The 12,463-nt window shown below is 27.8% G+C and overlaps 1 protein-coding gene across 2 annotated transcripts in view; it reads left to right on the forward strand.

The window, feature by feature from the left end:
- Positions 1 to 9,794, forward strand: part of Btk29A (tyrosine-protein kinase Btk29A) — a 29,846-nt gene extending 20,052 nt beyond the window's left edge. For both annotated transcript variants that reach the window (XM_014416441.3, XM_014416440.3), the window contains 5 exons: positions 1,431 to 1,599; positions 2,750 to 2,868; positions 3,880 to 3,998; positions 6,641 to 6,774; positions 8,229 to 9,794. In XM_014416441.3, the coding sequence (XP_014271927.1) occupies positions 1,431 to 1,599; positions 2,750 to 2,868; positions 3,880 to 3,998; positions 6,641 to 6,774; positions 8,229 to 8,327 (640 nt within the window). In that variant the 3' untranslated portion in view covers positions 8,328 to 9,794. The remainder of the gene's footprint in view (positions 1 to 1,430; positions 1,600 to 2,749; positions 2,869 to 3,879; positions 3,999 to 6,640; positions 6,775 to 8,228) is intronic.
- The last annotated feature ends 2,669 nt before the right edge of the window (positions 9,795 to 12,463 follow it).

The raw sequence follows: 12,463 nt of genomic DNA on the forward strand, positions 1-12,463 counted from the left end.
AAGTTTCTTGTGTCTAATTTGATATTGGTGGTATAATTAACATTTTCGGATATATAAATAGCTTACAGTAATTTTTTTTTATATATTATTTTTTTTATGTTCCTTTATATACTGTTGCATATATACTATGATGTCAATATTATAAAGTTTGAATCTTGGCCAAAGGATTGTTGGACTTCATCAGTATAGATCTTTATAAAACTCCTTCATTATGTTGATGATTTGAAAATTAAACACCTAGTTCTAAACAATTCTACCAGAGTAATTCATTCTGAAAGGACTTATACTATGTTCATTTACTCTACGCTTCAATAAGGAAAGGTGTGTGAGTATACTGTGTGTAGTACATGGGTCTCACTAAATTGATTGGAAAAGTATAAGTTGGTGTTCATTGTTCAGAAATGTGGATCAATCAAAAATTGATGTGGAAGGATTTATGAAGAACTGGAATGAAACCTTTGGTGCTTATTAATTTTCTGCTTGACTGCAATGGTTTTGGCTCAATTTGTCATTTTAAGTTTTGTTATAATGTATGTGCAACTTTTGTTGCTCCTTTTTGCCTTATTTTGATAGTACGTCTTTCAATTGTCTTTTACTGTATTAATTGGATTGTAGTAAAAAGTGTGCCTAATATTTAGGTTTGTCAATTTCAAAATGTCTTTGTGGTTAAATCCTTTTCCTTTTTAGATTTGTTCTTTAAAAAATAACATCCCTTTTGATAAAAATGTATTAAAATTCATCTAATGCATTTCACCATGTCTTCAATAAAATAAATAACTTCTAAGGGGCTTTAAAATAATATTTGTTATTGTATTGTCAAGTATGTTTTATTTATTTTTAGGCACTATTTCCTGCTAGCCTGTTGGCAATGTCTGTATGGTTCTTTGTTGTTGGTTTATTTTTGCTTTGTGTTTTTTCTTAGTTTGTCTGAATGTTCCATATATTCTAGTTTTTAATGAATATGCAAACTTTATCCTAAATATCTTTTACGATATTTTAATTTTTTTAATATTTTACTTTAATATTTTTTATTGTTCATAATTAATAACTTTCTATGTTTTACAAAACACTTCTTATTAATAGTCAATAAACAAAATATGTTATCATTTTCTAGTTTTGGTGTATCAAAATGACTATATATAGATAGACAGGGGATACTGTTGTGCCTAGGACCATAATTTACTTCTGAATTTTTCTTAAAACTGTTTTTTAAAATATAACATCGGAAAGTCTCTTTTAACAGTACCATTATTTCTACATACTATGTTGAATACTATATTTATAGGATACACTACATACTATATTTTGAGAAATGAAATATTATATTGAAGGGGTTGATAGCTTACTACTAAATAATATGATTCAATCATGTGGTTGCTTATCTAATATATTTAGATAATTATATTTATGTAGCTATTTGGGATTTATAGAAAACTGCAGCATGGTAATTTGGTGCAGCTGTATGGTGTTTGCAGTAAACATAGGCCAATCTACATTGTAACAGAGTATATGAAGCATGGATCATTATTAAATTACCTTAGGCGACATGAAAACACATTAGCTGGAAATATAGGCCTTTTATTGGATATGTGTATTCAGGTAAATGTGTAAAGTAAAACATTTTCTATAAAGTGCTTTTGATTATTTTTGTAGTATATAATTGTTCTATAAGTTATGTCAGTAAAAAATCTGATTGTATTATTAAGCCAATTTAGTTGATTCTGTTCATTTTAAATATATCGATGAATTTTCATTAATATGTAATTTACTCTCCCATACTTGTTTAACCCACACTAAAGTGTGGTTGTATACTATCATTTATTGGTGATTGTCATATAGGAAATTTTTAGCTACATCATGTATAAAATTAAATGTAAGTAGATTAAATATTCTGTGATCATCAATGTAAAAACTGTATTGACTAAACAAGGAGAGTAAACTCTCTCCTATTCCTGATTGCCTGTAAAGTTCTGACAATTTTTATTCTGAATCTGTTTCTTTGAATGTCATAACTCTCTGCTGTAGTAAGTTTTAGATTATTGGACTGCTGACCTGACCAGATTATAGTAAAATTGTTAGTTGACTCTAATTGGAATTTTAGTCGCTAATCCATTGTTCTATTAGATTTATATTGAGTTCTCAGGCAATACCGTGTTATATTTTGGTATACCAAGGTTAGCCTTATCCAGCTTATAGACAGTATTACCATCCTGTACAAATGTATGAGAACATCTCTTTATTCATGACCTCTATTCTTTCCAACCTTTTTACCCTCCTTGAACAGCAGATGTAGGGTTTCTGAACCTGTGTTACATCCTCTGACTGTACAGCTTAAAAAAAAAAATCAGAGTCCATGCATCAAAACTTTCTCAAAAACTATAATTATATTACAAATACAAACTACAATCTAAAAATAAAAATTAAGCTGTTGGTATTCAAATTTATTGATGATGGTAATAAAGAAGCTTAGTATCTGCATCATTTATTAATTAAACGTGAGAAGATTAAATATTTTGTGGTCATCGATGTTGAAACTTTATTTACCAAACAGATGGGAAATCATTAGATTTTTTGTAAAAAGTCAATCTTTGTTTTTTATTATGTACCAGATATAAAATATTTATGTGCCTGTAAATTAGCATTTTACTTATGCATAATTTGACGTTGTAAATTATTTATCAACTAGTAAGTTTTATTAATATTAAATTCACAAGCAACCTAATAATACTACTTTTTTTTTTTTTTAAAGGTTTGTAATGGGATGGCTTATTTAGAAAGACATAATTATATTCATAGAGATTTAGCTGCTAGAAATTGTCTTGTTGGATCTGAAAATGTGGTTAAAGTTGCTGATTTTGGTTTAGCTAGGTAAGTGAACTTCAATTATTTGTATATATTTATTATTTTTTGTTAACTAATTTTTCATTTTTCTTCCTTTTTTTTAAAAAGTTTTATTTTCTAAAAATTGCCTTTCTTCTGTATATTTCTATTGGGTACATAATTAACTATATCCCTAGGTTAATGATTTGTTATTTGAGAATAAAATAAATGGGAAGAGCCATTGTTGAAACATATGGTATCCAGGATTTTTTTTTTTTTCACAGTCAATGTAAGTAGTTAAATAAATTTATACTAGACAATTTTTGTAATAATTCTTAACTTTTCTTCAAAGTTAAGGTAAATCAGACCAGCTGTTTTCAAAATATAGCTATGCTAACGAAAATTTGTTTATGTATGTATAAGCTAAAGTATTGAATGTAATCTAATAAAATCGAAATGAGACCACCTAAGTACCAATGCGCACAATTACTGAAAATATCATTAAAATCAAATTAATGATTCAATTGATTATAACAAAACACAAATTCGACTGCAAACTGAAAGAAAGACATGGAATCCAATTTCCTTTATGTTGTAAAATATGAAATGCAAGTGAAAATATTCAGTTCTGAGGACATAAATTTGTTTATTTCCTCCATGAATACTAAGTTTCTCTACTTTTGGTAGTAAATTATAAATTGTAAATCAAGCATTAAATTGTGTTTTCCATAAATTCATGTATTTTTTACAATGCTATTCTATTTGATACTATCTTATTTATTTTTCATTAAATTGAAGTGATCTAAATTGCATAAATAAAGTTCAAGGTGATATGTTCATTTTTTCTACCAGTGTATTCTGAGAGAAGAAAGAATACCAAACAAATTAGTTAAACTAATGATGATAAGCATATCTGGAAACAACACAATGTTAATTAAATGATTGAACAGTTTATTTATTTAAGGTCTCTTATTAAGTTATTATCCATTTATAAAATAAATATTATAATATATCATTTTGGGTATAATGAATGTAAAATAATATAGTTTTAATTTTCAGGTATGTCCTTGATGACCAATATACCAGTTCAGGTGGTACAAAATTTCCGTTGAAATGGGCACCTCCTGAAGTTCTAAACTACACAAGATTTTCTTCAAAATCTGATGTTTGGGCATATGGTATGTTTAATTTTATTGTTATTGCTGTGGTTCATCAATGGAATGTGAATATTATTTCCTACCATTAACTTAAGTTATTTTTGTTCAACAATGTTTATTAAACATGAAACAAATGATACCTGACCTGCTAATGATGTAGTAATACACCTTTTATTCTTAGCTTTAAGAATTCCTGTGATATTATTCCAGAAATTGTAATTGTATTGTAGTCAACAATAAATTATTGAAATTATGTTATTTTAATTAATTTTTGTGCAGCTAATGACCTGCTTGGGTGCATGTGGAATGTTAAAAATTTAATATATAAGAAGATGGTCAGGGTTGCGGTCAAAAGAGAAATAAAAATAGTTTACAGCTATTTATTTTCCGACGTTTCGCCTCACTTTGCAGGGCTTCATCTGGGCTAAAAAGATACAAAATGATACAATGATAAAAATAAAAATACAAAGATAAGATACAATAATAAGAATAAAAACAAGTAACAATGGAAAGAGTAAAATTTCTTTATAAAAATACGTAAAATATAAAGTTAAAAAAGTACAGGAGATGCACATAAAACAAAAAGAATATGGGGAAGGGGAAAAAAAAAAAAATTTATAGAGATAAAATAAACGTCATGAAAGAATATTAAAAATATAACAATAATTAAATAAATAATAATAATGATATAAAATTATAATAAATGAGGAAAGAAGAAGTCAGGACAACCTACCTGTTCAAAGGAATCGGTTGAACAGAAAGAAACAATGAAGCGGAAGGGTGGAGGAGTGGGGAGGAGGTAGGCAGCAAACTGTTTAACGGAGTACTCCTGTTATCTTTACTGTTACTATTATCAGTGTAGATAAATGATTATTTTCACGATATATAAATACTACAGTTGTTATCATTGTTTAATTATTTTTCTTACTTATTTCTTTGTATTTTTTTTTTTAAACTTCTCTTTATTTACTTTTACTTTTTATTAGTTACTTCTTTTACAATTATTGTTATTGTTATTGTTATCCTATATTGTTTTATTTTCTTCAGTATAATCTCCTATTATTAGTAACGATATCTGTCATTCTAATTTTACTTAGTTATTATAGTTTTTATTATTATCATGTACTGTATCATTCTGTATTTTGCTCTTATCATTTTTCATTTTTCGTCATATCTTTATCACTACTTCCTGTATACGCGACGTATTTGAATTCGAAATAAAGCCGTTAAACAGTTTGCTGGCTACCTCCTCCCCACTCCTCCACCCTTCCGCTTCCTTGTTTCTTTCTGTTCAACCGATTCCTTTGAACAGGTAGGTTGTCCTGACTTCTTCTTTCCTCATTTATTATCATTTTATATCATTATTATTATTTATTTAATTATTGTTTTATTTTTATTATTCTTTCATGACGTTTATTTTTTTTTCCCTTCCCTGTATTGTTTTTGTTTTATGTGCATCTCCTGTACTTTTTTAGCTTTATATTTTCCGTATTTTTATAAAGAAATTTTACTCTTGCCATTGTTACTTGTTTTTATTCTTATCATTGTATCTTATCTTCGTATTTTTATTCTTATCATTGTATCATTTTGTATCTTTTTAGCCCTGATGAAGCCCTGCAAAGTGTGGTGAAACGTCGGAAAATAAATAGTTTTAAACTATTTTTATTTCTCTTTTGACCGCAACCCTGACCATCTTCTTATATATCAATTTTTACGGTCAACTGTATATACATATATAAAAATTTAATAATTTATTTTGTTCTTGAGGATAGTGACTAAGTTCCGTTCCTGCTTGTTTTTATTCCATTTAATATTGAGATGCATTTACAATGTAGTAGACTGTAAGACCTCTGCTAAGAGATGTTAATGTGATGATTGTTGTGTTCAGATCAAAATGTATGTTTCCATTCGCTCAGCTTAAATTCAGTTGTTGATATATGAACTTCTACTTTAGTGTTTTTTCACCAGTTTAAGTTTTATTCATGTCAACATTTTCATGTAGCATTGAATGATATTGAAAATACTTTAATTTTTTACAATAGTGTGCATATTGTTTTTTCCCTTATAAGATAGAGGATTTATCTATTACTCCTTTATAGACTCAATGATTCATAGTGGTATCAATTATAGTAAATTAGATAACCTTTTGTGAACTGAAGTTTCCTCTTTTGTTTAAACATTAGTGATCTAAATGTACCATCACTTTTCTAAGTATATTTTAAATATTTCATTGTTAATTGCTCCCGTCGAAGATAGCCAAATGTTTTAAGGATTGGCACTTTTAATCGATTAAAATAGTCGTTAGCAGAATGTTAATCCATAGTTTAGAGTATCCTAGATCAGTGTAAATTAAATATTGTTTCTCCTATGACCTGTCTGCTTGCTATTCTTTTTTTTTCTCTGGTAACTCCTAGATACTATTAAAAAAATATTCACTTCTCGAATTTCATCTGAACTGACCTTATTGTAGGAAAACATAAATTATGTATAATTTTTCATGTTTCATAATACATTTTTTATTTGTTTTTCAATTTCATTCTGTACTCACATAAAAGGATTATTAATGCAAAAAGTACTACTTCAGATGCTTCATTTATACTATTGACCTAAGTGCTTTCATCGCCTCTGTAGAATATATGAATTAATATTTGAATATTTTTTAGGTGTTTTGATGTGGGAGATTTTTACTTGTGGAAAAATGCCATATGGAAAACTTAAAAATACTGAAGTTGTAGAAAGAGTTCAGAGAGGGATTTTATTAGAAAGGCCTAAAGCTGCTCCTTCGGAAGTATATCATGTAATATACCTGTTTTATTATATGTTTCTACATTGATTTATTTTTTATAATAAATATTTTTTAGTGTTTGTTCAATATATTGTTTAATTAATTCTTCAGAGTAATATTCAGTTATATTTCCTTTACACAGCCATTAGTTAGAGTTGGTTGGTTAAAGACTGCAAACATTATATTGTATTCTGTTACTGTAGCTATGAGTTAACCCTGTGTTTTCGGAATCCCTCTGGGGTCCACCAAGCCCTATAAACTGTTACCCTTAATTGGGGAAAAATCTGGCAGTCAAGTATGATTCTGACCAAATGACTTCCTTACACAACAGTTAGTCTAGTAACAGTACATCCTTACCAAGTAATGCACCCATGACCCTTCATGGGTTATAGTAGTACAGATTTATCTTATATACATATATATATATATAATCTACAGTGCAATCTTACTAATCCGAACTAATTGCTACTGGGATGTTTGGATTACAGAAAGTATTAGGAAAAATGGTGTAAAAAAAAATTCAACGATATGAATATTAAACCTGTACCACTACAAACCTTAGGGGTGCAGTACTTTGCAAGGAAGTACTATTACTTGACCAACAGTTGTGTAAGGAGGTGATTGGGTCAGAATCTCACTCGACCGCCATATTTTTGCCCAAGAGTACCCACTTTGTGATGCTGAATGGACCCCGAAGGGCTTCCGAACCAACAGCCGGATTCAAACCTGGGTCCTTGGAGTTAGTTGTACATTGCCTTACTAATGAGCTACTCACCCCCACATCAAATAATTTATACAATAGATATTATGTATTTATAATTCCAACAATGTATATTATGAACACTTTCATAGGACTATATTACCCGATATCCAATCTGTGTAAAAATTTCCTCTTTGGATTTTCACTGTGATTACAATAACTTGCCTATACATTGGTAGGTTAAAAATGTATTTTACACATTTGCACTTTTATTTGAAAACAATAATTTTATTGCCTGCTGAGTTTTCTAAAAAAAAAAAAAAAAAAAAAAAAAAAAGGAACTTTTTTTATGCCAGTTCAGATTATTGGAGTGCTCAGAGAACAGAAATTCGGATTACCAAGATTACACTGTATTTGTATTTATAAAGTTGATCAACATCTCTTTTTTTGTATGGTATGATAAAAAGTATAATGTATTGCTCTGTAAACTAAGTTTTATTTTAATTTTGTTAGCAACCAAAAATACAAACTATATTTTTTTCACAATTTACTATAAACCATACCTGTAAATTTTCTTTAATAAAATGTGAAAATTAAAGAAATTCATTTAATTAATACTGTATCTTATTAATACTATATTTTTTCAATATATTTATGTAATCCCAGTGAAGAAGAAATCATGTTAATTGTTTTAGGAATAAGTATTAATTTTAATGTATGCAACTTTTATTTGTTCAAAAGTTACATAATTTGATGTTTATTCTAGGTCATGAAACAGTGCTGGACTCATGCTCCAGAAGAAAGGCCATCATTCCGAGTATTAAGAGAAAAGTTAGCTCATATTGGACAAATAATACCTGAATAATTTTAATATACCAAATACAATTATTACATTGTAAATTTGTTATGACTTAATTTTCACAATGAGGAATTTATTGCTAAATATTCATGAGCATTATTGTATAATTGTAATATATGTCAGTAATAATAGTAGTATATAAGTTTGTGTACTAGAATTACCTATGCATGTATATTTAGGCTCTCTTATGTTAGATAAATATTTATATTTTATGTAATGAATGAAGTGATGACATAAGTGTTTAAGCGAGTTATTTATGCCTAACAGTATGGAGTTTAATTATATATATTTTGTCAGAGACTTATGCTGACAAAGTTTATAAATAAAATATGTATGGGTTAAACAAGCGCCCTTTGTTCTAAAGTTGCTCTAAAAAATTGATTTTCTTTTATGTAGAACTCATATTTTTTATCAATTACAGATTTTTAATTAAAAATCTTTAAGTTACTCTATCATGTAATAATTGTTTTTAATAAACTGTTATATAGTTTAACAATATTACAGACTTAAAATTTAATATTAGGATCAGTATTTTAAAAAATCAAAATTAAATTGGATCTTTTATTATATACAACTTTTTTACACTTTGTTGTATGTATTCAAAGATTTGAACTGTATAAAACTTTAATTTAGGTGAGGAAAGAATTTTAGTATTAATTATTTGAGATGACTGATAAAACCTTTTTAATGATATAATTTTTATTTAGAATGAGCCTCAAAAGACATTGTGTTAGTACTGTATTTTTATAAAGAAAATATTTTGGTCTCTATTTTATTGTTTTTTACACTTACATTCAGTGTAAAATTAAATATATTGTTGCATTTATTATTAAGTATATGATTTATAGTTGAGCCTTCCTGGGCTTAAAAGCTAATTAAGTTACCAAAGTAATTTAAAAAATATTATGTATTTTTTCACAGTTTGGATGAATGATTTAGAAATTATAAAGCCTCATTGTGAATAATGCTGGTACTGTAGACAGTAATGTTTTTCTATGAATTTACTGTATGAGTTATTAATGTCTCTTAATAACATATTGTTATACAATTTCATTATTTTATATATATAAAACTTTTATTGACTTATAAACTGTCACTGCCATTATAATAAATTGTAGTTAAAACATTAAATTATTTTATGTTGCAACTTTCAATTTTGAAATGGGATTTTAATGAGGGTTACTTTATGATACTTTATCCATAGTATGTTATAAAACCATTAACAATACATTATAGCTCTATTTACTGTATCTCTCTTAGTCATTCTTTACTATATCTTTGTTATTCATAAACCGAGTTGATGGTGTGAGGATAAGCTGATAACATGTGCCTCTAATATAAAGATACTTAAACAAACTAATATACAGAATATCCTGTAATTTCTGATAGTCAGCCATAATAACAAAAATATGTAGTAAAATAGCAAAAGTATTATGTAAATCTTTCTACAAGAAAACATTTTAGTAACTGTTATTTTATTTTTATTTTTTATTATTAATCCCTTAAATACTTGAAGGTTTTTTGGTAAATGATTGTTTTATGGATATGACCAATTCCTTTAACAGCTTTTATTTCATTCACTCATTAGGGCCTAATTTTTTTTTTTTAAACTGTATCATTAGATCTGAAGTTGTTTCTTATCTGCTTTACAGATATATGAAGAAATTTTATAAACTTCAGTTGAAGAAAGTTTTAGAAGTTTTCCCTTATTAATTTTAGGTTTTTTGGCCCTCGTTAGTTTAGTACTGCTTCCTAGAAAATTATGAAATATAAGAGATTGGTAATTTTTTTTTTTACTCCCTTCTTTGTATGAAGTTTCACCTCATTGATTTCAGGTTCCTGGGCTTTGTCACTTGCTTTCTAGAAAATTTTGAGATACAGAAAACAAGTAAAACTAAATTTTTGATAGCTTTTATTTATTTCTTGCTATATAAGCTGTATAACTTTAATAACCTTGCAAAAATTGAATCTTGTAACTATCCTTAATTACATACTGAATTTTGCCAAGGCCTTTTTTATTTAATAAATATACAATAAAGCAAGTCAGGGTAAGTACATATCTGAGGGCTAGTGCATGGGGAAACGGTAATTTTTATAAACATTGTTATTGTTGGGATAGCTACCATATAAGGTAATTTAAAGTAAATAGGGTGGATTAATTTAGAATTACCATAGATGTTAGCTCTCCCAACAAAACAAATTCCAGAAAAATCCCCATTTCATAAATCCATAAATTGTGTTATAAAAGACTATTTCAATGCCTACAGTTTTTTTTCTCTGCATTAATACCCGATCATCGATATACATATAAAAAATTATCAGCTATTCCAAATGTTTGGATATACATAACTGAGCCCTTAATATTACCTGGGTAGGAAATTAAGAAATAATTAAAAGAATATTTAAACAACAGCCTGAGCTGAGTTGTAACAACTATATATATAACTACAACTATCAAAAGTAAATTAATTATTACTGTTTTAATTATTAGTTAATCATATGCAATAAGTTCCTAATATTTTTTGTATTTGGCAGTACAAAATTTCCTGTTAAAAAATTAGTTACACTTTTTAACTACAAGAAAATTCTTTAAATACAAAGATCATCAATTTAAGTAGTAAATCCACTACTGAATGGATTAAGCATTTTAAATAAAGGATTAGTTATGTATTCTATATTTATATTGTTAACTTTTATATAAAAACATATTCATATTAATCAATATATTTCTATTTCTGATAATTTCAAGTGACTTCGCTCCTTATGTTATGCACAACATCGCGGAGGGAATGGCTAGACCTACAGTTATTCACTGTTACCCCTTTTTGAATAGAAACTCTATTCGATTAGAGACCATACTCTTATGGTCCTGAAGGAGTAGGTAGTCTTACAGGTATTTGCTATAGGTCCTTACAAAAGAAAAGAGGGTATAGAAAGGACCAATCCAGAGAAGGCAGAAGTGAAATAATAGTTAAATATACATTTCCAAAAATAGACAGAATAATTTTAACCAATTTGTATACTGTTACTAACTGGCTCCTATGGACCTGTATCCGTGAGGCGAACATTCACTCATTGTCTAGCCAATTTCGTGCTTTGTGAAATCTCTGCTCTTAAACACCATCGAGAGATGCTAAGTTTAAGGCGTTAGCTTTTAGTAGATCAGAAGATTCTCTCATAATCTTTATTGATTTTAACTACACATTTAAGAACATTACAATGTATGACAGGATTATTACATTGTTACAGTTAAAGAATTTTCAAGAAATAGTACAAATATTTAAGTATGGTGTTTGTCTAATGACTAGTGATTCATGTGGTCTTGTAGGTTGCGTCATGTCGGTAGTGGTTTGCGTGGCTCTAGCGCGGTGACCAGTGATATTAACGGTGTTAATATAACGGATTATACAGTTGGTACTGGGGTTTTATGGAGTGTAACAACAGGAGGTTCTCTCTAAACTTTAGACTATTTTCCCACCTCCCACCAATCTTATTCTTCAGTCCCTTTCAAATGGATTTGTCTCCACATGGAGTTATCCTCTATTTGAACAACACAAGCAGAATAATTTATTTTATCTATTAATTATTAATAAATAATATTTGGTTACAGAAGGCTCATTTAGATTATTATTTTCAGGCCTACTTCCACTTATAAAGTTAATTTTCGGGGTTCTAAAACATTGAATTCCTCTGATACCGAGTGATTAGAATCCAAAATCATTCCTTAAATCCTCAATAATTCATAAACCAGTATTATCTGAAAATGTGCAAATAGTACATCTGGTCTATTTTCAACCTCTAACGTGAGCCCCAGTCATTGGGAAAAAATAAGAACTATTCTATTTGGTTCTACTATAGAGGCTATATTTTACCTAAAAATAAAATAAATAAATTTTTTTTTAAAAAATCGCTTTTCACACCCTAACCATGTCCAATTTTCTAGCTTGGTAAGGCACTTTAAAAAAACGTATTCGATCTACAATTGAATGTTTCAAATCACTAACTGATTTAGTCAGTTATTACATGAGGATTTCAATAAAATAAAAAAATATGCTTCATTATTTAATTTAGTCCGTAAAAAGAAATAAAATAAACAATACATAACATTTTTCCTTCACTCCCTCACAGAAAATGATTGCAGG

This window comes from Halyomorpha halys, unplaced genomic scaffold (genome assembly GCF_000696795.3).
Source record: "Halyomorpha halys isolate HHAL.00 unplaced genomic scaffold, Hhal_1.1 Scaffold124.1, whole genome shotgun sequence".
Lineage (NCBI taxonomy): Eukaryota > Metazoa > Arthropoda > Insecta > Hemiptera > Pentatomidae > Halyomorpha > Halyomorpha halys.